Source organism: Eutrigla gurnardus (assembly GCF_963514095.1).
Source record: "Eutrigla gurnardus genome assembly, chromosome: 4".
In the NCBI taxonomy this organism is placed as follows: domain Eukaryota; kingdom Metazoa; phylum Chordata; class Actinopteri; order Perciformes; family Triglidae; genus Eutrigla; species Eutrigla gurnardus.
This window is the reverse complement of record NC_139918.1, coordinates 30,846,856-30,870,284: the sequence shown is the minus strand read 5'-3', so window position 1 is coordinate 30,870,284 and position 23,429 is coordinate 30,846,856. Positions and strand designations below refer to the sequence as shown.

Genomic DNA, 23,429 nt, shown 5'->3' with positions numbered 1-23,429 from the left:
AGCGACCTGTGCCGACGGCGTCATGGCACTAAATCCAACATTAGAAACAAGCAGCAATAATGACCAGTGATTAAAATAATATTGTGATTATTTATAAACGGATCAGCAAGTGTCGAGTTGGTCGGTGTGTAACTCCTCCGGTTCATATTTTGTGACTGGAGTTACAAAAAGATGTAGCATCTTATTCAAGATTCAAATGGTTTATTATCATATGCACAGTTAAGAAATGTGTTTCCCATTACAATGAAATTCTTCGTTTGCTGTCCACAGAATGCCAAACAATGTAACGTAAGTAAAAAAAATACAATATATAGTACAAAAACATCCATCCATCCCTCCATCCATTTTCTTCCACTTATCTGGTGTGTTTTTTTTTTTAGTACAAAAACAAGTCATTTTAAAAGGCAACATGTGAGATATCTCATGCAATCAGACAGTAAGACAGCCAGCGGTATGGTGTCGGTCACTTGAACAGTTTGGGAAGGAATTAGCTGAGGGATATGCCAACTGCAAGGATGAGCACCATGATCAGCACAGCCAGGCCACGACGGGCCACCAGCCGCCAGTCCAACGGGGACCGGGGCTCTGCAGCAACGGCTGTCTCATCACAGACAAGACTAATAACCTGCAGGTCTGAGTTACACGTCTCACAGCTCGGGGTGAGAGGTGAAATGACACTGAGCTGGCAGACTCTCTGAGCTGTACCGGCTTGTCCTGATCAGAGAGGGAGACACATGCAGTTAGTTGTGTGCAAACTCTGCACAGCACGCGTGTCCCTGTAGGCATGCAGTGGAAAGGAAAACATTACATACCGTTGTTTTCCTCTTCTGTCTTTTCTGTGACCAGGACTCCTGCTCTCACCATTGCCTGCTCAGACACATTTATGACAGCTGTTTATTCTGCATGTGTCAAATGTAAATTGTATATTGTTAGTCTACAGGGACACAGACAGATGTTAGTGTCATTTTCTCCTAGTGACTGTAGAGGAAAGAAAAGACCAGGGAACGCGTGTAAACGGTTACTCACACTGGTGGGTTTTGTAAGTTTGGGCCTCATTACTACATTATTATTGTTATCATTACTTCACATAAGGCTACAAACCACGACCAAGGCATCCTTGCTAATTGTACTCCTTATGACAAGAAATGGACCTCAATGTGTAGAAACTTCAGACACAGAATTGATTAGTTTTCTGTCATTCATCGTTCTGTTTCAATGCGCAGCCAATCACCTCTTCAGCAGCTTTCCTCCAATTTAGTTTCCATAAGTAAATCATAAAGAATGTGACCTGTAAAAAGGAACCAACACAAATCCCCAACCACAGTCCTGCAACAGAGAAGCAAAAACAATCAGACGTGTATCACAACAAGACTTTAAGGTGAAATGGCCGTGAGCTTTCCTGTCCTTACCCATGATGCCCATTTTGACAACAAACATCAGGCACACACCAAGAGGAATGCCGATGGCGTAACATCCCAGGAAGTTACAGATGGCTCCGATCTTTTGTCTCCCTGCTCCTCGTATGATGCCCCCTGCAACAGCCTGCACACATCAAATACAGCTATCAGGCTCTCTCTGCTGTGCTTAACTTGACATGATGAGAATTTCTTATGATGATAACTACTTACTGTAAGGGCATCTAGAGGAAACATTAACCCGTATATGATCATGACTTCACCAACCCGCTGAATAATTACTCTAAGATGCAAAAAAAGATTGAAATCAGGAACTGAAATGTATCATTTTTTGCAAAGACAGGGAATTTCAAATTTTTTTTGTGTGCATTTGTAATATTGGGAGTAGCCCGCCTTCATGTGGCCATGGTTTTACTTTTAAAGGGGCCATATTATGAAAAACAGTTTTTCTCTGGTCTCTACAACAAGCAATTCCTGCATGGTCTCTGCAGCCCACGTTATGCAACGAAAGGAGTCATTTGTATAAGCCGAACTCCTCTGCACGATGATAGGAGATATCCGAAAGGGGGGCGTTTCGCAACACAGCGTGGAGAGCCACCCCGACAGCGCGGACGGAGAGCCGACAGCGCGGACGGAGAGAGAGTGGACGGAGAGCGTGGACGGAGAGCGTGGACGGAGAGCGTGGACCGACAGTGCGGATTGATGGCGCTGGGTGAACCGGCTGGTGCTCCGTGAATAAATCTCAGTGCGGGTGAAGCTGGAGATAATCCTCCCTGTCTCACACGCTCTGGTGCGTCTTCACTGCTGACTCCGGTCGGACAGAACCTGGGGGGAGCTTGTCCGACAGAGCACCGTGCACGGCGGTCCGGGTCTGGTCTCTTGCGTTTCATTTTTACGGCTACGGTCCATGTTAGCTTGTATGTGTGTGCTAACCACTTCACATCGGGCTGCTTCAGTAACGAGGGTCAGTACAAAGCTGACTTTGCCTCCACACTGACCCTCGTAAAAGGATCTGTCCCAACCATATGGGACCCAGCAACTTCACCTGAGACACATAGGCAAGCCATAGTGATACATCCACCGTAAACATTGGCGCATGCTGCCGTGTAGCATAAGCAGCATCCTGTCTCTCTCTGAGTAGGCGATGACAGATGGAGCTCATTAGCATTTAAAGGTGCACGCACAGAAACAGCCTAATTTCAGGAGAGCTCAGTAGAGCTCATTTGTGCAACTTTTAAACAGCTGAAATTCAGGACCAGGGATGGGTTTGGGGCAATGCATATCAAAAACAGTGTTGTTGGACCTCTGACAGCTGTGTGAAACTGATGAAAAACTTTATAATATGGGATCTTTAAAAAAAATAATAATAATTTTGCAATTTGAAAATTATATCAGATTCTTTTAAACACATTTTTATAACATTATGTACAAATAGACTCCATACTCACTTTTCTTTTGTGAAGATGTAACCAATCACATTTCTGGATGAGCAAATAATAATTGCAATAAAGCATGAGACTGCCACTAGGGAGATGTAGAAATTACACAGATGTCAACTTTAAAAACAAATCTGGGCAAAGTATTTTTTAAATGACTAAACATCTGAAGCGATATTAGAGATTTTGTACTTCAAATTTTGAATCTATGCATTGGGGTTTTAATGGCATGCATTGATGCAGAGATGGGCACAAAACATAACAATCTAACTTGATAGATTAGATAATGAATATTCTTGAATTCTCAGATTACGAATCTGACAAGAAAAGAAGAAAAAGAATCAACTAGAAACACTAGATCCTCCCTCGCATCTTTGCTCAGATTCCTAAAGCTGTGCACACACCGGAAGAACTGCCCGACTCGCGTCGGTAAATTCGGCGTCGGCTACTTAATATGGCCGACTCGAACAACGACATGGGCGGTTCACACGTGGGCCGATTCGAGCGACCACACCAAGTAGACTCATGTCACGGGCGCCGACTCTCTCAAAGACGCCGATTTTCGGTCCGGTGTGTGAGCCCCTTAACAGTGCCTCAGAAGACATGATACAGCTCAGTAGAAGGCCCATGACAAGTATTCAACTTCACGTCTAAAATCAGTGTCTCTATAAAATATATACATCATGTACCATGTTACTCTATGAGGTACTTCCATTACTTGTTGTTGCAGGATTATTGGTGCTAATGAGGGCATTAGCTTTAGATGGAAGGTAGGGTGCATGGATGCATTTGTTCTTACATGTACAGATGATGGCGGTTTTGCCAGATGCCGTGGCCTGTTCAACGTTCCCAGCACCGAGAGCATTCCCAACCAGCACGCTGGCAGCTCCCATAAATCCCAACGGTAACTGTGTTGTCGAAGGGGACACAAAATAGGACGTGTCATTTTAGAAAAGGTACAACTCAACCACATATCTGGACGGCCTGGAAATTAGTTTAGAATGATGGATTATTTGCAGCTGCCAGAGGCATATAACATCTGAAGACCGATCCAGATCTTCTAACATGGTTTATAAATGAATGAACAATTAGGAAAAATAAATAAACTCCATCAGACTTACCGTGAACACCAAATCTCCAACCTGATATATAACTGACTGAGCTCCCAGCTCAGCCTCGCTGATCCAACCAGCCAACAATGCTCCAATTTCAAAAGTCCACGTCTCCAGACAGATCATGAGCATGCTGGGAATGGCTATCTGGGTGAACTGGCCCCATTCCTGCAGACAGTCCAGTGACCAACCTAGGGGGAAATGTGGAATAGTGTTTACAGTTCTGCCATCACTGCACTGGATTCAAAATCAACCATCCTATCAGCAGTCAAAATTTCTGTGAAAAAAAATAGGGGAAAACTCACCAGACCACGTTTCCTTGTGTAAGCCTGTATAGTAGATGTAAATGTACAATGACAGAGCCAAAGTGAACTGCGTTAGAGCATTTGCTGCTGCAGATCCACTGCAATTCAAAGGAGTTCACAACACAGTTCAAAGGAAACAGGCAGCTCACTGACACTAACCTGCAATATGTGAAACTGTAGCTCTAGCATTGATATTGATACAACTGAAAATACACTATATTGCCAAAAGTACACTGGTGCACAGTCATGTTGGAACAGGAGGGGGCCATCCCCAAACTGTTCCCACAAATTTGGGAGCATGGAATTGTCCAACATGTCTTGGTATGCCGAAGCCTTCAGAGTTCCTTTCACTGGAACTAAGGGGCCAAGCCCAGCTCCTGAAACACAACCCCACACCATAACACCCCCTCCACCAAACTCAGAATGCCAGATGGAGAAGCGTGATTGGTCACTCCAGAGAACGCGTCTCCACAACTGCATCCGACGCTTTGCATTGCACTTGCTGATGTATGGCTTGGATGCGGCTGCTCGGCCATGGAAACCCATTCCATGAAGCTCTCTACACTGTTCTTGAGCTAATCTAAAGGCCACATGAAGTTTGGAGGTCTGTAGCAATTGACTCTGCAGAAAGTTGGTGACCTCTGTGCACTATGCGCCTCAGCATCCGCTGACCCCGCTCCATCATTTTACATGGTCTACCACTTCTTGGCTGAGTTGCTGTTGTTCCCAATTGCTTCGATTTTGTTATAATCCCACTGACAGTTGACTGTGGAATATTTAGGAGTGACATTTCACGACTGGATTGTTGCACAGGTGGCATCCTATCACAGTACCACGCTGGAATTCACTGAGCTCCTGAGAGCGACCCGTTCTTTCACAGATGTTTGTAGAAACAGTCTGCATGCCTAGGTGCTTGCTTTTATACATCTGTGGCCATGGAAGTGATTGGAACACCTGATTTCAATTATTTGGATGGGTGAGTGAATACTTTTGGCAATATAGGGTATATTGCATGACCTACTGCACAGTAATTATAGACAATACCATCAAAGTTTAATTATACGTACAATGATGACAACTACCTCTATTTCTAGTTTCTTATGGTGGTGGGCACACTTACGCAACACCCGTGTCCAGCACATGGAGGAGGATATAGTTGGCGATTGCATTAACAACATTTCCAAAGACCCCAGTTATCACTTGAGGCCAGATGACACCCTGCCAATTAAAGGAGATGGTGAACTTTGTGTTGTGTTCTTCAGCTATCATTGTGTTTCTGTAGATGTGCACTGTACCTGGTTCTGTAGATACATCCCCAGCAGCTGGTACATGAAAGCAGCCTGCACACAAGACAGCGAACAGGAGTAAATAAGAGTCAAAAATACCAACAAATAGAAAAGGACAGGGATGTTGTGTCTTAGCATAGACTGAACTCACTGGCAGAGAAGGCATGAAGAACTTCACATACAGCTGGGAGATTCTGAGAGCAAACATACAGAAGTACGTATGATAGGTGGAACTGAATCAAACTCACGTTCACAAACCCTTGGATCATTGTAACGTTTAGACTATAATCCATCTAGTCCCATTTTCTGTTTCTGATAGAATGTTCCCAACTTTGCATCAGATTCTGTATTTGTGCTCTTTTGGTGGAACTATCCACAGGCACATCAGGTCAAATTACTTGGTCCTCAGTGTCATGAATATGTGACTGGTAGCAACAGTGTGTTGCATGTTCTTTTACTGGTAAATAAATGCTGACCGTGCAACTTCTGGGCTTTGTTTGACAGCGAGTAGTAGGTTCTCTGTGTTAATGAGGATGGCCCAGCAGGGGAAGCAGGCCAGGAGCAGAATCAAAGTCCCTCTCTGAAGAATGACTCCCACAAGCTTTAGGTTTCCACTCCCATACGTCTATGCAGAGAGAATGCAGATAAACAGAACAAAACAAATGTTAGTGCAGAACAGCAACAACAGGGCTGGATGGAAAGAATGAATTCTGACCAAGACTGTACCTGAGATATGAGGGTATCAAAGGCCGACGCCAAACCAAGTCCAACTGAAGAACCACACACACTGATCATCTGCATCCAAAACACACACACACACACACACACACACATAAAACCAATGTCACCAATCATTTAAATAATGCTGTGATAGCAGAAAGAGTTACTGTGCTTTAAAGATTGAGTAGGTAATTTGGAAAAACCACAGAGATTTTGACTTTGAAAGCATCGTCGAACCAAATGGGTGGGTTGAAACAAAACAAAACACCATGTGAACCTGACTGGAAAGAGGCCCAAACAAGAGAAATCATGAATGATGTAAAGATCATACGAAAGGGCTAGCGCCTCTCCTAAACTTCTCCTACAGCAAACGTGTTTTGATAACACCCCTTCCTACAACCAAACCAGGTTTGACCAAGACGGTCTGGTTACTCCAATTGCTCGGTTTTGCCAGGGCGCCTCAAGATCCCAGACGGCGTTAAACTAAATGGCCCTGCTGCTGAGGTCCGAGCAGTGAGGTTTGCCTGTGACGCAGGTAACCAGGAGCCCACCACGGGGAGGATGCCCAACAATAGAAGTCTGTATAGGGGAGTGAGAATGAACAGGTTACTAGACACAGGCTCTCAGATCACATTATTACAACAAAAAGTGAGGTACACACACTTTTCTAAAGTTGAAGCAGGTGGTGTCCCCTTGGTGCTAAAACTCAAAGCTGCAAATGGCCACAGCATACCTTACTCAGGGTACACCATCATCGATTTTGATATTGCAGGGGTTAACATACCAGGAAAAGGAGTTCCATCCATCCATCCATCCATTATCTACCACTTATCCTGTATTCAGGGTCGCGGGGGGGGGGGGGGGGGGGGGGGGTACTTTCTTTCTCTCTGCAGCAGGGGAGGTCCCGACAAGCCTGGAAGGAAGTATTTGCTGTCTGCCGGAGGACCATCGCCACCGCAGAGGAAGATGGGTTAATCGGGCTTACATGGGCCCGGGGAGGTCAGATTACCCCGATCTAGTCAAGGACCTGCCAGAATCAGAGGATTTGGGAGTGGCTAGAACCCTTTCTGTGGTGAAAGGAGGAAGGGCCCCTGTCAGACTCTGTAATCCCCACCCAAACGCAGTTTCCATAGGACGCTATCAGAAGCTGGGCCGACTCTATCATGTGGAGGAGTCTGATGTCAAGGGGGCTTGCGACCTAAGCCTGACCAGAGGCCTTGATGGGGTCATTGAAGTGGGCCTTGTGGAAATCTCAGGGGAAGAGGAGGGTCCCAGTGAGGAGTCGAGCAAACTAATGGATCATACAAATTTAACCCAACCGCAGCAGGTGGAGCTTCAGGCCCTGCTAAAGAAGGTTTTCGCTGCTGATAAAGAGGAGTTTGGCAGGATGGATCTGGTCCAACACCGAATCCATACCGGAGATGCAGTCCCCATCAAAGAGTGGCATCGACCATTACCTCCATTGATGTACAAGGAGATTGAAAACTAGGACTGCACAAATTCAAACTATTCCAATATCAGGTGAAAGTCCTGGGGCACGTGGTTGTCAAAGCCAGGGTAAGACCAGACCCTGAGAAACTCTCAGCCGTTCAAAATTGTCCCACTTCCGCCACAATACTCCAGGTCAGAGCTTTCTTCGGCCTTGATGGCTCTTACATGCTCCAGTGGTCCCCTGGGTGTCGGAGTTCATTTGAACAGCTAAAATCTTCCCTGATGCAACCCCCTGTCCTTGCCTATGCTGATTTTTCCTTACCCTTTGTGGTCTATACTGATGCCACTAACCAAGGCCTTTGGGCTGTTTTGGCTCAGGTGCAAGAGGGCTGTTTCCCCATTTACAAACAGCCTGACTTTTACCTCATTTGATTTTGAGGTAAAATATGGTAAAGAAAATGCTAATGCTGTTGCCCTGTCCAGGTTCTCAACTAGTCCCACCACAGGAGCAGAGGCGCTTTGGCGGCCCAGGCGACTGTAACGGCAGCTCAAACTTCCACATCTCATCAACAAGATCCTGAACCACACATGGATGAAGATTGGAAAAGTGTCATGGAGGCCGATGCATTCAAATGGTCAAGAAGTATGTGGGAGAGAGGTCACTGCCTAATGGAACAATCAGACAGTCCATGCCCGGAAGAGTACAGAAGTTATTCCAATAGTGGAGAAAGCTGCAGCTCAATGGTGACGTGTTGTATAGAAGTGACTCTAACACCCAGGACGTGCATCTCCAGTTGTCCTCAATTAGGATTTAACCCTTTTCCCCCATGTTACACGTCATCGGGGGCTGCTTTGGTTAGAGGGGGTGAAACTACAACACTTCCTCATGGTTTCAACCGCTATAGGGGGCTATAGCCACTGAGGCTACAGACCTATTACAGACCAGTGGTGGAACCTCACTTCAGAATAAAAATGCCACTCTGTGCTCCCAAAATTTTTTGGACGGAGCTGGAGCACAGGTCCGCATCAGTGGGAGTGGCCTGTGGAGCTGTGCATTGTGGGAGTTGTTGTATTCCATCCACATGTGCCAAAAAGTCACTGTCTGCCTTTTCTCTGTCAAGAAGGCACTGAATTCAACATTTCTTTTACATTTACAAAATGCTGAAAACAAGCTGCTGCAGGATTTGTTTTCTCACCACTGTTGCTAACGCCACACCCGCCAGCTCAGTTTTCCCCAGATGACTGCAGAACACCATGCTGACAAAAAGGATGAGAAAGATCATCAACTCCCAAAGGATCTAAAGTAAAAGAAAAACACGTCATTAAATCGCAGAGAGATTTGGTTTGCGTAAGTATTTGCTTATTTGACCTTTTATTAAGCCCCACCCTTGAACGCAGTCTGGCTGACCATAGCGTAGCATCAGCCAGCTCCAACAACTATAGGCTCAACAACTGATAAATGGGATGCTCTCTACTAGAAAGCTGACATGAAGGAAAATCCCCCCCCATCAGTTCATGACCTGAACTCAAGCGCAGTTGGTTATGCAGCAGGATAATGATCCAACGTACACAAGTCCCCCTCTAAATAAAGGTTTGGGAGTGGCCTAGTCGAAATCCTGACTTAAAGGGGCCCTATTATGCTCCTTTTCAACAAGTTAAATTGTTGATGTCTCCAAACCTGGGGCCTCATTTTTAATACTGTGCGTGCTAAAAGGGTACATATGCCAAAAAAAATTCAGATTTATGAAACTGTAAGCAATGTTCCCTACAAGTGTGCGTACCTGAACCCGCCTCTTACCACCACATGAACGCTGATTCGTATAATATTGAGCTGGTAGCAATTGTTCTCTGTGTGGTGAATCATGGCGACAGGCCAGAAAAGAGCAAAAAAAGCATAACTTCTCAGCAAATGAGGTGGAGACACTTGTTGGGGAGGTGGAGGCCCGGAAAACATTGTATTTAGTGACCACAGCAGCGGGAGAAGACCAACAAAAGCAGTGTGAGTGGCAACATATTACGGCTGCAGACTGCAGAACAGGTTTTGGTCAGTATCATGTCGTTGTCCAGAATTATGTGCTGAGTTTTAAATTAGAGGCTGTGTGCTGTGTTTTGGAGATGGTGGTCTTTTCTGATACTGTAGGGACTTATTGACTCCCCAGGGACCAATTTTAAGTTTGAAAACCATGGAAAAGTCGATTTTGCATAATAGGGCTCCTTTAAATCCCATTGAGATGTTGTGGCAGGACCTGAATTTAAACAATTCTGCAAAGAGGAATAGGTCATAAGTCCAGCAATGTAAAAGACTCATTAACAGTTATTGGAATAACTCTTTACCTTCAATAAATGGAATAATCATATTCAATAATTTATTTATTATACATTTATTTTGGGTTCATTCCCATTGCATTTGTCTTATGTTAAAATTTGTTTGATGATCTGAAACATTTAAATGTGACAAATATGCAAAAAAGAAGAGATAAGGAAGGGGGCAAATACTTTTTCACAGCACTGCAGAAATCCCTGAATTTTAACTGACTTGGTGTTGTACTGTGATGATCAAGTGTTCCCAGTGTAATTCTCATGGGCAGTCCAGGATGTATCCAAAGTTTAGGAGCCCACCTTGATCAATGAGGAAAATGACAACAAACACAACAATCATCACAGGACATGAAGTATCATTTGTCCTGTTGTATATCATACGTACCACAGGTCCTGCTAGTTTGACAAGTTGAATTGTTTCCTTTTTGAAGTCCAACGGGAACCAATCCTTGATGCATTTCAGCCACATTGTATCACAAGTAACTCTGGAAATCACAAGCAGCGCTTCTCTCTGACGGTTTATCTCTGAAGTCTGAGTGAGCCTCTGACATGGGAGGAACCATGAAGGGCCCACCTCTGCAGGAGTGCTCAACTCTCACAGCAGTTCATTTAGAATTCAGATCATTCCTTTCAATACATAATTATGCCTTATCGCCGCATACTCACAATACTAGTCAAACAACACACTCATCATACGTCAGTGCAACTCTTTGACCTAGAATTTATTTAAACACAATCTGGAGAAGCCTGTTGGGGCACCTAATCCCAGATACCACAATTAAGGCACTTTGGAGTCTCTTCATTCAATTAGAATACCTTTACCTGATGGAGTGAAATGTTTTTCTTGTGTCTTTCATTTTAGTGAATGTGTAAACAGACTGAATTTAGAGTAAAGTGCCTTAAGTAGCCGAAACAGTTTGAATGAACGGGCTCCACAGTTTTGTGAAATAAATCAGTTCCCTTAGAACAGGGGTCTCAAACTCAACTGACTTGTGCGCCGCTGGAGGTAGAGTCTGGGTGAAGCTGGGCCGCATCAAGTATTCCACAAAAAAGGGGACCAATGTAAGTGGGCGCGGCTTTTATTCAGGCGAAAATTACGGTACAAGTGACCAACGTTGCTAATTTGTGTTGTTGTCACGAGCCTGAGCTATGGTAGCCCACAAGTGTTAAAAAATACAAAAAGGCACAGGGCAAGGACTCACGCAGAAAATGTGAAGAAAAAAACGTGCGGGCCGCACAAACACCAAGCTTTGATTTCAGGTAGGGGGCCGCAAAATATCGTTCTGGGGGCCGCAATTGGTAAACTCATTTACAAACTTTCCCACATCTCCTTAATGATACGAAGTGGGAGAAACTTTTTCTGCTGTCCCTATTTGAGATTGGCTTCATTTAAAATATTTATGCAGATACAAAGACAAAATATTTTATGTGCAGTTAATGGCTGCAGCCACGCCCACTGCTCGCCATATTTGATGTGGATATGGGAATATAATTGCCTTTACAACACTCTGAGCAAGAAGAATACTATTACTCTACTCCTCCTTTTCAGTCAGGTTGATTGATGGATATTTTGGTTTGTCTACATACCTGTTCCTTCTAACACCTCCCTTTTTCTTTCTTTCTCTTGTTTTCTCTCTACATCTTGTTGAGCTGTGATTTCATACATAAAGTAAAGTAAAATCTGGTGGTATCTGAATATATATGAATCTTATACCTGTCCCACTTCCACCAATAAAAATGGTTCCCATCCAACTATTGCATCACTTCCTTTTCACCAACTAATTAATGTTTTTAATTATAATTAGAATCATATTATGTTTTTGTTTTGTTTTTAAAAAGAGCTACTACTCAATAAATCATCTTGGGACTGCTCAAATTTAACCTTTGACCTTTTGAAAAGGTTTGGGAATCACTGGACTAAAAGACTAGTCTACCCAACTGTATTCCTGAATCAAGCCCTACCTTGATCAGCTACATGAGTAGTATCTAGAGTTGGGCCGATTTCCGCTTTCACTGGTCCGGTTTGGTGTACAAGCTAAACCGGTTTAATTTATGCAAACCGGTTGAACCACATTTGTCCTTATGACACGTTCCGGAAAATTAAAAACATCAGCGACCTGTGCCGACGGCGTCACGGCACTAAATCCAATGTGTCTTTCATTAGAAACAAGCAGCAATAATGACCAGTGATTAAAATAATATTGTGATTATTTATAAAAGGATCAGCGAGTGTCGAGTTGGCCGCTGGTAAAGTGCAGCCGCGCTGCTGCCGAGCGAGCCGAGGCCGGAAGACAGAGGCTGCAGTGGAATAGTCTATTTTGCTTAGGAAGGTTCCTAACTGAAGAAGTGACCCAGAAGTAAACAAGTGGCCGCCATGATAAGAGCCGTTCGAATTCTCTAAATGCAAAGGAAAGGAGCTCCAATGCTTCCTTTCAGAGCTCCTTTAGCATAGGATGCAACGGACCTTCCTATGCGATAGGAAAGGAGATTACGCCGACCCACAATTCTTTGTGAGAGCAACATTTAAAGTGCCGCACACCTCGGCCGTTCATGAAAACAAACGATATGTGCATTTACATATTTAACAGTTACTTTCATGCTACATATAGGAATTGGAATTGTGTTGATAAATGTGTGGACAGTGATAATAATTTTATGATACTTCAATCATGTTACAAAGTTAACAAAAACGAAACTAAGACCACAAATGAAATGTAAATACAGCAAACAGTAAACAGGAAGGAGGAGCTGCTCGAAGCCGGTCAGTGAACCAGCTGTTTATAAAACCAACAACATGGGGAGAAGTGGACGCTGTCAATCATCAGCGGGCGCATAATAATGACGTAGTTTAGTGAAAATCCTGTCGGATTGAAGACGTGTTGCTAGGCGAAGCGCCACCAGAGCATAAAAAGCAGTTCGTGCCCGTACGAGGCCGCCGTTGTATAAGCAACACGTATATGATGCTCAGCAACTTCGCTTGTTGAAGAGTCTGTAAATATGCAAGACGAGCAAAAGTTCACCTTTAGTAGTTTTTTGAAGCCACAAATCGGAATTCCGACGCCCATTGTTTACGTCACACGGCCTGGCGCCATATCCGTCTTTCTGCTTCCATGAAGTTGGGATGTTTTGTAAAAAGAGACACCATCGCAGCATTACACCCAAAGCAAAGGTACGATTGCCCCACATTTGTGACTCTCCTTTCCGTGATTACAGCGAAATCTTCAGTGTAAAAAACCGAAAGTTTCACTCGGGAGGGGCTGCTGTGACAAGTGCGACGCCTAGTGGGAAAGGTCGGTATAACCGGTTCGGTCTAATCGTTGGCTTTTTATCAGACCGGTTTGAAAATGTTTAAACCGGCCCACGCCTAGTAGAATCATTGGCATTGATTAATTTATATTAGTATTACCATTTTTTTAATCGAATATATAATTATAAAGAGAGACAGTTTCTGCATGATAAAGTACTTTGGCTTTGAGTACATTTTGCTGTTAATAAGTCTGTACTTCTAGAATATCAAGGTTTGGAATGTAGGAATTTTTATTATAATGGAGTATTTTTTCTGTGATATTATGAAGTACAAGTTCTGAATACTTCTTCCATTTCAGGCTTTTTTGGACACAGCGTGTAAGAAAAATGAATGCATATATCCCCACAGTTCATTTAAATGAAAAATACAAAGTTCACTGTGCAGGAGAGCAATGTTACATACTCACCTGCAGATGGCAGCATCACACAGCTAGTTTCAAATTATTTTACTAGCTGAATAATGTTCATACATCAGAAATGAACTGATAACCTAAGGATGGATTTCCTAATTCTCACTGTTAACTTGGCCAGTAAGGGATTTTTCAAACATTCATTTGAAGGCTTCTGTCTTTTACTGCCAATCTTCCATTTCTAACACCAAAAGAAAGGCGGGCTACACATGTTTCTAGTTGATAGGCATCGTGTTGAGGATGATTTGGTGCAGTCTGCTAAGAAATGATGTGCTCATAGTGTCAAGCTTTGGAGTCCACTTTATTCCTTTCTTTTTATAAATATATAAACAGCAAAACAGGTCATTTGTCCTATGGGTGCCACCTCATGGTTACTTAACAATGTTAACCCCCCCCCCCCCCCCCCCCCCAAAAACAAAACAAAACAAAAAACCCTTACCTATAGCACTCTGATCGTAGCACTGTTGCTCTTGAACTACTAGTTTACTCAGATGAGGACCTAACACTTGCTCTTACTTTATCAGCAATGATACGTTGTGGTTTCTTTGTTTCCTTCTTTTGACAAATGTACTTATTGTAAGTCGCTTTGGACAAAAGCGTCTGCTAAATGACCTAAATGTAAATGTAAATGTATTTGTTCTATTCTCCAGTGTTGTACTCAAGATTGGTCTCTGTCTCGAGCCCAGATACAGTGTGACCTGACATATGGAATTCAACCATCATTCATTTCATTATTTAACACCCATGCTTACTCAGCTTGTCATGTCAAAACGTCTTCTGTGGGTCTGACTTATTCAATCTGATATCTAGGCTGTACTGCAAACAGTGTCAGATTGCATAATAACTTCTTTGAGACAAAAATCACTGAAGCATTTGAACCTCGTGACCTCAGTGGAGTTGAGGCAGGTTGGCAAAAACTAACCTGAGAGAAATAGTCCCCACACACTCTCCATCATGGGGAGATGCACCTACACTACACTGTAAGTTTGACGCTGCATCAGAATTACGTAACCCTCATGCTGCCTACAGTCCAGGTACAGTTATATCAGCAAATGGAGAATCCATACAACTCCTCCGGTTCATATTTTCTAACAGGAAGAGAATAAATATCTTTCTGATTATGAAACCAATGCGGAAACTCTGGATCCGGCTGGAGATGCGGAGAATCATTTGCTACAGATTCCTCTGCATAGTGGAGGCACTATCCGAGACCACGTGAGAGGAATATTCAATGACGGTCCCCGACAGACCGGCTCATCTCCGCTGGCACTCCTGCGCCGCTGACATGGACTCTTGGACACGGTTTATCCTCAGCTTGGCACACATGGACGCGGAGGGAGGTGGACACTCTGTCTGAATGTAACCTTTGATCTTTTGCAGTTTTTTTCTTCTTTTTGTTTGGTTGTTCGGGTCTAACAGTTTCTGGGGGGGTATGGCTTGGCCGTGCATCAGCAGAGTGTGCTGCCTGGCTCGCTTCTGGAACCAGTTCGACAAATCGGACCTCTCCGTGCCGCTCACCATCCAGAACTACTCGGACATCGCCGAGCAGGAGGTGCGCTCCGTCACCAAGCAGGTCTCCGCCTCGGAGCGCGCGCCCGGGAGTAACTACTCGACCCCGGAGCCGCGTGCCGCCGGCGCTCCTCACGCGCCCAAAGATGGCCCGGGGACCCGGGGGTCTTTCAGAGCGCGGAAGGAGCCCAGTTACAAGCCCCGAGAGGACTACCACCCGCCCGGGGTGCCGTTCCCCAGCGTTACCCAGTACAAACAGGATTTCAAACCCTGGCCCATTCCCCGGAAGGAGACTTTCCCGTGGATTAGTAACGGGGACAGTGTTTCGGACAGCACCGGGAACGGTTGCCACAGCCAGGCAGCACCGGGCGACAGAGAGGAGCGGGGCAGGGGGCAGAGGTGGGGAGGGGAGCCGGTGGTGGAGGGGAGCACGATCAGCTCGTACAGGTAGGACATGTCCTCCTCTGTTTCAGCACCTGTCGCTGTCCACCGCTTCTAGTCAGCTGATGCTTCATTAGATGCTTAAATAAAGCGCTGACTTCCAGGGTCGACCCAGCAAGAGGGAAGATAGAGGTCATCAATCATTCTCTTACACGTTTTCTTTTATAAGAGAGAGAGTTAAAGTAAGAATATTTGATTTTTTATTTATTTTTATTTTTTTTGCATTTTTAGAGAGCAGTGGTTCCAAAGACAGGTTGTCTTTGAAAATAAGCAATGATTAGTATTTACAATCTTCTGTCATTGATTTCTATCAATTACAAGCAGTGCAACCAAAGAGTGATGTGAGATGTACTTATTTTTTTATAGCAAGAAGTAAAACTGTGCAGTACTTCAAAGTAAAAAAAAGCCCTCAGATTTTTCTCATGACCCCTTGTTCGGTCCAGACCCCCATGTAGATTCATCAAAATAACCTGGTAATTGAAGGGGTATTTTGGTGATTCACAGGCTAAAGTTGCTAGAGACACATTTTTATGAGATTTTTAATCACCATTCAAGCTCCAAAAACACTGCCTACACTTCAAATAATGTAACTTGGTGATGTCTTTCACTTGACCATCCCTGCCTGGTTAACGCTTTCAAACTCAACCCCAGTCCATGAAACCAGCAGGGTCTCCCCAATTTAACCCCAAGTCCTTATGAAACAGCTGCTTCACAAGCTTAGCACTCCCCATGACACGTAAACTGATCTTCACATGAGACAAACTTTTGTCTATACTGAGCCTCCATCAGCCACCTGATGCACCGCTCTTCCTCCAGGCAAGAGTACCGGCCGTGGACGGGGGTGAGACCGGCCAAAAGTGCGAGGAAAAATGCTCCAGCTCAATACTCCAGCCCAGGGACCGAGGCCACCCAAGTCCCGCGAGAGACCAGCTACCAGGCTGCCTACAGTGGGGATGTCCACAGGTCCATAGGGCTGCATCAGGGGGAGAACATAGCATCTGCTGCCTCCAACGTACAGCCTGCTGCCGTGCCCCAGCCCGCCCCCACTGCCCCCGGAAGCCCACCCCTCCCCTCCAGCCTCCAGCAGAGCATCCTGCCCGAGAGGACCGAGCTCACTAGGACAATCATGGGAGAGGTAAGCAAAGACACAAGTGTTGGTGTATTCTTCACGATCTGTGAACATCAGCAGATGTAATGCATTACTCAAACAGCTGAAGGTTCAACGAGCCCACTGGAGGAGCTGCAACATTGCTCCTCCTGAAAGTCCTCTTCTGTCGTTTCCCCGGTGGCCCGGCGCTGCTGGGCCGTTTCAGAAAAGTGATACAGCATTCTGTCCCTAAGCAGCTCAAAGTGACCCAGCTGTTTAAAACAGGCCATGTACTGCGTTAGGTAACACTGCTGGTGCTACACTCATTACTTTGGCCTCAATAGAACAGATTTGATGAGGATAAAAAAAAAAAGTAGATGGGAAATTCTTCCAACTGTGGTCCATTTTTGGTCAGAAAACCAAAACCTGTAGGCAAATGTATTGATGTATATCTAAAAATTAATAATTCTTGCCTGTATATTATTTATTTATTTATTTCTAATCATATTTATTTAAATAATAATGACATCTTAATTTCTCATTTGTATTTGGAGTGTTAGGATCATTGGTTTTGTTTTTCTGTGCCAGAGCCTCAATAATAAATACATTATGTTCAAGATGTTATTGAGGCAAAACAGTTGAAGAATCCCCCAAATACAATTGTACATTATGTCCCAGATTTGTACTCTCAGATATAACGAGACATGACAAAGAACCAGATGTTTGATTGAAGCATAACTTCCTCCATCAAGACAAGAGGATTTGCTCAGGACGCTGGAAACTCATCATTTCAGTCAGGTTGTTCCAGATTACCGCAGGATAAAGTGGGTGAGGGGACACGTCCCTCTTTCCTCCCCCCCGGGTGCTGCCATTCAGGTCAGCTGTTTTTGCATGACAGTAAGCGAGACAGTTTTTAGGAATCTCCAGAGGTTTAGTGCCATCCCTCTTACCCGCCCACAGCCCTTGGTGCCATCTGCCAGTGGAAAGCTGGGGCTGGTCGGGCCGGGTCAGGCTGGTTTGTCTATCTGCACACTGTGGAGCACAATCTAGCACTCAAAGATATCTGGGGAGGTGAGAAAAGGTGTTTTTTAGTGGGACAAGCTGTCTGCAGAGTACCGTTGAGGACACTGAAGTCTTTTATAATGATGAGTTTTAGCAACCTGTGGGAAATGTAGTCTTTCTTTCTGTCAATGTGCAGAATCGATGGTGAAAGTCTATCTCTGAATGTTATAGTGTTCCTCCACAAGCTGAGCAATTTAACCATTTCAGAGTTACAAGTTTTCTTAGGACAGACAAATTAGTGTCAAAATATAACTGAATAAGTGAAATTAAATCAATAAAGAAAATGAGAGATTTTCTCTGGTTTTCTATGGGAAAGGAGACTAGGACGTATGACCTCAGTATTTCTAGCTCCTCCCTGTGTGTTTGCCCTCCATACTGCACCCTTTGGAGCTTTAGGAAAAAGTCTCCTGCAAAAGAGAAAATATAACTGGCTCTCTGCATAATTTCTGGAATAAAGGCTTCTCCAGCTAGCCATTATGTCCCTCATTGTCCTGTGTGGTGGTGATGGAGGTCGAAGTGAGAGATGTCAATGGCGGGGCAGGGACTATTAATAACACTTGGCCCAGTTGGAGTGAGAGTTCACGGCACATTAAGAAGGGATGTGCTGCCGGCAGTATGTTCGGCTGTGGGACTGAACACTGCAAGTCAATATCGGACACACGACGGCCCCTCACACACACGCACACACTCGCCAGCAAACAAAGTTATCTTGGATAATCCACCCCAACGGCCCACTCACTTCTGACTCATTATTGAGCCACCGGCCCCCCGCAGAGGTGTCCGACCAGCCATTACACATCCCTTTCCAGCATATACTGGGTCATGGCACTCTCCTGATGCCGTTGTAAAATGCACGACTGCACCAAACTGTGTTATCACCAGCTTCCACGTTTAGCGTGCAGCAGAACGGACCGACTGTATCTATTCATTAAGAGACTTAACGATGATTAAGTCCCAAATAAGCAGCTGAACTCATAATAATAAATCTGCTCCTGACGATAAAGGAGTCGGGCAGCCATGTAATTCTCATTGTTGCTCAAATCAATCTGTCAAATTGCGTGCTGCCCCAGCTAGAACTCATAAACCCATCTCGACAGATCAAACCCGTCTACGTTCGTGACACGCAGCAGCAGAAAAAAACGATGACAAGACGCTGCTCGTGATGAGAGAGGCATGTTTTCTCCAACGCACTGAACTTGCAATTTAAAACATCTGAGCGAGAGTTTGTTGCGAGCTGTCAGATGAGAGAATGAACCTCTGTTCAACCTGAACGCCCGTCTCCTCCGGCTTAAACCAGTGCAGCCCTGTTAGGCATCAGATTTGCAAGGATGGGGTTGTATAATCCCGTGTGTGTCGGGGATGAGCAAGACAACAACAAAAAACGCCAGACGGAGGACACGTTTAGCATGACTTCAGCAAGAATCTCTTCACTTCAAAGTGTAACAGCACTGTGTTTTCATATGCCTGTTACATAGATGCATGGAAGAGGGAGGGAAATGCAGCTCACAACGTCTTTAAACTGCATGAAGAGGATAGAGAGTCTGCAGGGACAATGCAGCCCGAAATTCACCTCCCTTTTCTCTCCTCTTTCTCTTCCCTGCAAGAGATGATCGGTAGTTTGCCTTGTAGGAATCCTGCATGGATTACCGACCAACAGAAGCACATCGACTACAAAAAGAGGCAAACATATTACAAAACACTGCAGGTTTGTTTGTGTCAGACTGGGAGTCTTCATTCCTTCTGCCATTGTTTTCTTTCCCTGACTTTCCATTTCCTTCCCCCGATTTTTCAACAACCCCCCTAAGCCTGGCTTTTTCTCTCCCCCCTTGTCTTTCACTTGGACCTCTAGCCTTTTCCCACGCTGCCCGAGACAACAGAGGGGAGAGTCCTGTGCCAAGTTGGCAGGACTCTGGCAGGGAGGAGAGGGTTGTATTGAGAGGAGGGGATTGCAACAGAAGGTTGAGGGGAAGAGACAAAGCGAAGGGGGAAACATGAGGAGAGGCGAATGAGATGCAGCGTGTGATAGAGGTGATGGAGAATGAGAGGGTGGTGGGGGAGGGGGGGGGGGGAGGTTAGTGAGCACGATTTGATGGATTATCTGCTAAAGTGCGATGTTGCACCGGGTTGCAGTCTTCTTTGGCACCAATCTAATTTGGGAGAGAGGCAGACCTGGCTGCTACACAGAGCAGAAAAGCCACTGTGGGGGCTGGGTGAGTGAATACACTCACTATATGAACTGCCTTCCCTGCCACCCACAGTGCTGTATCGTCACACTCAAAGTGCTGCTGGGACAGCAGTCAATCCCTCCACAGACTTGTGCTCAGATTGCCTGATAAAAGCGAGCCCACTCCACAGCTCCACAGTAAATTGGAAGAGCCTGGCACACTCGCATCGACCGCTCCAATAATTGCTGGAAAGAACAGAATCCAGGCGACGATTCATTCTCCACAGCCCAGATGGATTCTGGTCAGGTTTAAAAAAAGAAATAAATAAAAGAGTTGCCATCGGCAGAACAGAGTGTCGAGTGACAAATAGCAACACAGCCGGGGCGGCGGCCCGACAGCTGACCTGATGCTTCTTGACAGTACAACCGAAACCAGTCTCCTCTCATTTCACGGGTCCAGCGTGAGCAGCGCTGCCCGCTCTGGTTGGAGCTCTCTGATCCGCTCCTTTAAAGCTGCTGTCTGTTATACCTGCCTGTCTCTCTCTGCCTTGTCTCAGGAACACCTGGTGAGGACCAAATTCCCTCCGAACCCTTCTGCGGTGTTTCAAAGCGGACCAAGGGTCTTCAACATCTGACCTCCGCACCGATCCGTTTCAGTTTGAAGGACTCGACAGGGGAACGTTTGGAGTCCATTCCACATCACAAGAATCTATGCAAGGGAATGTACATTGTTGTGGAGCTGCAGCGTCAGTATCCCAAGTGGAGACGGATAGCCCCCCCCCCCCCCATTGCTATGGAAATGAATATGCATGTTACTAATTAGTTTCAAAACAAGCTTTTTTCGCAGTTATAGATGCACAAGAAACTGGCTGCTTTGTGTGTGTGTGTGTGTGTGTGTGTGTGTGTGTGTGTGTGTGTGTGTGTGTGTGTCTTTCAATTGTATATAATGTTGAGTCCGCTCCAATAGTGAATGACACAGTTGGTCATAAGTGTGTATGCTTATAGAACTACGTTGCCCGTTGGTGTTAGAGATGCTAGAAATCTGCCAGAAAATAAGTTATTTATCTCACGAGTATTAGATTAGTTTACTATTTTGAGAAGGCTTTGTTCAATCTATTATTTTGTAAATCTATTGTTAAAGAAAATGTATAATGTAAGTGAAATTACAATAAATGATTATTAGGATCTTGGCACTTTCTATGAGAAAAGCCACTTCACTTGGCTCTTCTTCTTCGCTGCGTTTCTTTCATGGGATATGAATAGAACGAGTGCAACGAAACTATAATATCAAAGGAGTTATGAAAGTAGAGGTTTATGTTTCTAAAAACTACAGTTCTGAGCAAAAAAAAATTATTCGCAAAATTATTCTAATAAGCACGTGAATGCGTATGAGTTTGTGAGGTCACAGATTAAAAATGTCATCTGTTCATCCTTAAGTCCAAGTGGATGTTTGTGCCACATGTCGTGAAATGTCAAGACCATGCCTTTATGAGAACAGGAGGTGACGGACAACCGGATGGTACGGAGGCATGAAATCATGTCCTCACTTCCTGCCGGTCCTTTATAGGCAGAGATTTCTGCAATAATAATAATAATACAATATGGAGGTGAATGCAATTTTTGTTTTTAAAATCCCCGTCAAATAAAACCAAAGCTATCTGCAGGACTAGATGCCACTAGAGGTTAAGTGAGAAAATGGTTTCATGTAATTTGGGTGAAGTGGCTTCAACTGACTCAGATACTCATCGGTCCTGATCGTTTATCAAAAACAATCAAAGCAAACGAAACATGTCCAACACGAATCACGTTCCCAAGAAATAATCCAACTAGAGTTTTTCTTTGTTTATTACAAGAATAATTATATTTTTTGGTATGCACTGAAACATGAAAATACAACGTTTGGGGGAACCTTCTAACTAGTTTGGTTGAACAGACATCACAACCACTCAGGCCAAACGCTTCCACTCACACAACCATCCACACATTAACATAATGCAAAGCTCCACATGAAACAGATTTACCAACGCTACACACAGGACCACTCACTTACCACCGATTAATTCACGTCTGTGTTCACTACGCCCACTATGCACACACATCCATACGCACACTCACTACTGTTAGGGCATCGCCGTTATCAGATAAAAAAATAAAACAGGATTTGAAAACACCATCCATTTCATATTGGTCATATACAATGTGCACATCACATGATTGATACCTCATGGTTGTTAACCAGGACATTTAAAAGCACTTTCAACTGGCTATCAAACCTGTTTCATGAAGGAGAGAGCTGTGTCGTGTTAAGAGTCAGACGTGGGATCTTTCATAACCCTTCATAACCTGTCTGCAACTTAAAAATAAAGAGACAGAAATCAGTTACCTCTTCTGAAGAGCCTTAAAAAAAAAAAAAAACTGCGGTATTGTAAGAACCATAATTACCTCTGCCAGGAAACACTGAAATACATCAAAGGATCTTTGCAGTGACGGATCATTAGTTGCCATGGCAATGGCACTTTTGGAAGAATCTCTCTTTGCTTTGCCCCAAAGCACCCACCAGATATTACTATCACCGTGATTGATAGAGAACTTGCTGTGAAAACCTTTACCGCTGGTAAACTGAATCTGTGACGGCGGGGTGAAGAAAGGAGGAGCGGACAGCTGTCTGATGGGGTTTTACAGCCCTGTAAGTCACTCAGGCTTCATTTCCCTGATGACTAGCTGGCTGTCTAGCAGGAAACACTTCATCATTAAAATAATCTTGTTATGAGGTAAGTGAGAGCAAAGCAGCCCCTCAAAATCAAATAATGTGTCCTACAATGCTGCTTCTCAATACATTGGGACTAACGTGTTACAAAATACCCAGAGTATTAGAAACGTTGTTATTCTGGCTGCTATGCTGCGGCTGCTGCTGCGAGGGTTAAGTGGAGCCCTTCTACGATTAAGTTAATGAATACAGTACATTAGTTATTCCTGCACAACCTGAGGCGACAGGACTACATCCAGGTGTGAGCGTTCACACAGTCAGTACACTCTCTGTCATAACCGGTCCTCACATCTCGGTGTGTGTCGGTTACCGGTCGGCGTCATTCTCCTCACGCCTCAATTGTCCTTGGACAGGTAGCCCATGTGTGTGTTGGTGAGGAAGTCGCAGGTGGGGATGCTACTGACCGCCTGGTGGATGTTCGTGGCCGTGATCTCTCTTGGAGCTCTGCAAAAGCCGAAGTTACAAAGTGAGGATGCAGAGCAAATACGTCGCTGTCTGTTGGCTTCTGAACGTTTAAGACGGTTTGTCATTAACTGCTTTCTGGAATATTCTGCTCTGAATCAATGCATTTTGTGGTCTCTTAGATGGGTTCACTGCCTCGCTGTCTTACATGATCTACATGGCACAAAGCGCACTAAATCATTCAGGCAAGGACTGTT

At 44.6% G+C, this 23,429-nt stretch overlaps 3 protein-coding genes across 5 annotated transcripts in view; 1 reads left to right on the top strand and 2 right to left on the bottom strand.

Annotated features, from left to right (window-relative positions):
* Positions 1 to 487: 487 nt before the first annotated feature.
* On the bottom strand, positions 488 to 9,569 carry LOC311011804 (multidrug and toxin extrusion protein 1-like; the record flags this gene model as incomplete). Its single annotated transcript, XM_084006936.1, has 16 exons — positions 488 to 714; positions 813 to 867; positions 1,232 to 1,326; positions 1,410 to 1,542; positions 1,629 to 1,698; positions 2,864 to 2,939; positions 3,651 to 3,759; positions 3,973 to 4,154; positions 4,269 to 4,366; positions 5,389 to 5,486; positions 5,564 to 5,608; positions 5,706 to 5,748; positions 6,031 to 6,179; positions 6,281 to 6,349; positions 8,902 to 9,003; positions 9,504 to 9,569. The coding sequence occupies 16 exons, from the start codon at positions 9,567 to 9,569 to the stop codon at positions 488 to 490; spliced, it is 1,617 nt and encodes a 538-aa protein (XP_083863062.1).
* Positions 9,570 to 15,145: 5,576 nt separating this feature from the next.
* map6d1 (MAP6 domain containing 1) lies at positions 15,146 to 20,884 on the top strand. The gene is made up of 3 exons (XM_084007005.1): positions 15,146 to 15,696; positions 16,507 to 16,825; positions 20,561 to 20,884. The coding sequence occupies exons 1-3, from the start codon at positions 15,173 to 15,175 to the stop codon at positions 20,636 to 20,638; spliced, it is 921 nt and encodes a 306-aa protein (XP_083863131.1). The 5' UTR covers positions 15,146 to 15,172; the 3' UTR covers positions 20,639 to 20,884.
* A 946-nt stretch (positions 20,885 to 21,830) lies between these two features.
* Positions 21,831 to 23,429, bottom strand: part of yeats2 (YEATS domain containing 2) — a 19,938-nt gene continuing 18,339 nt past the window's right edge. For all 3 annotated transcript variants that reach the window (XM_084006996.1, XM_084006997.1, XM_084006998.1), the window contains one exon: positions 21,831 to 23,214. In XM_084006996.1, the coding sequence (XP_083863122.1) occupies positions 23,106 to 23,214 (109 nt within the window). In that variant the 3' untranslated portion in view covers positions 21,831 to 23,105. The remainder of the gene's footprint in view (positions 23,215 to 23,429) is intronic.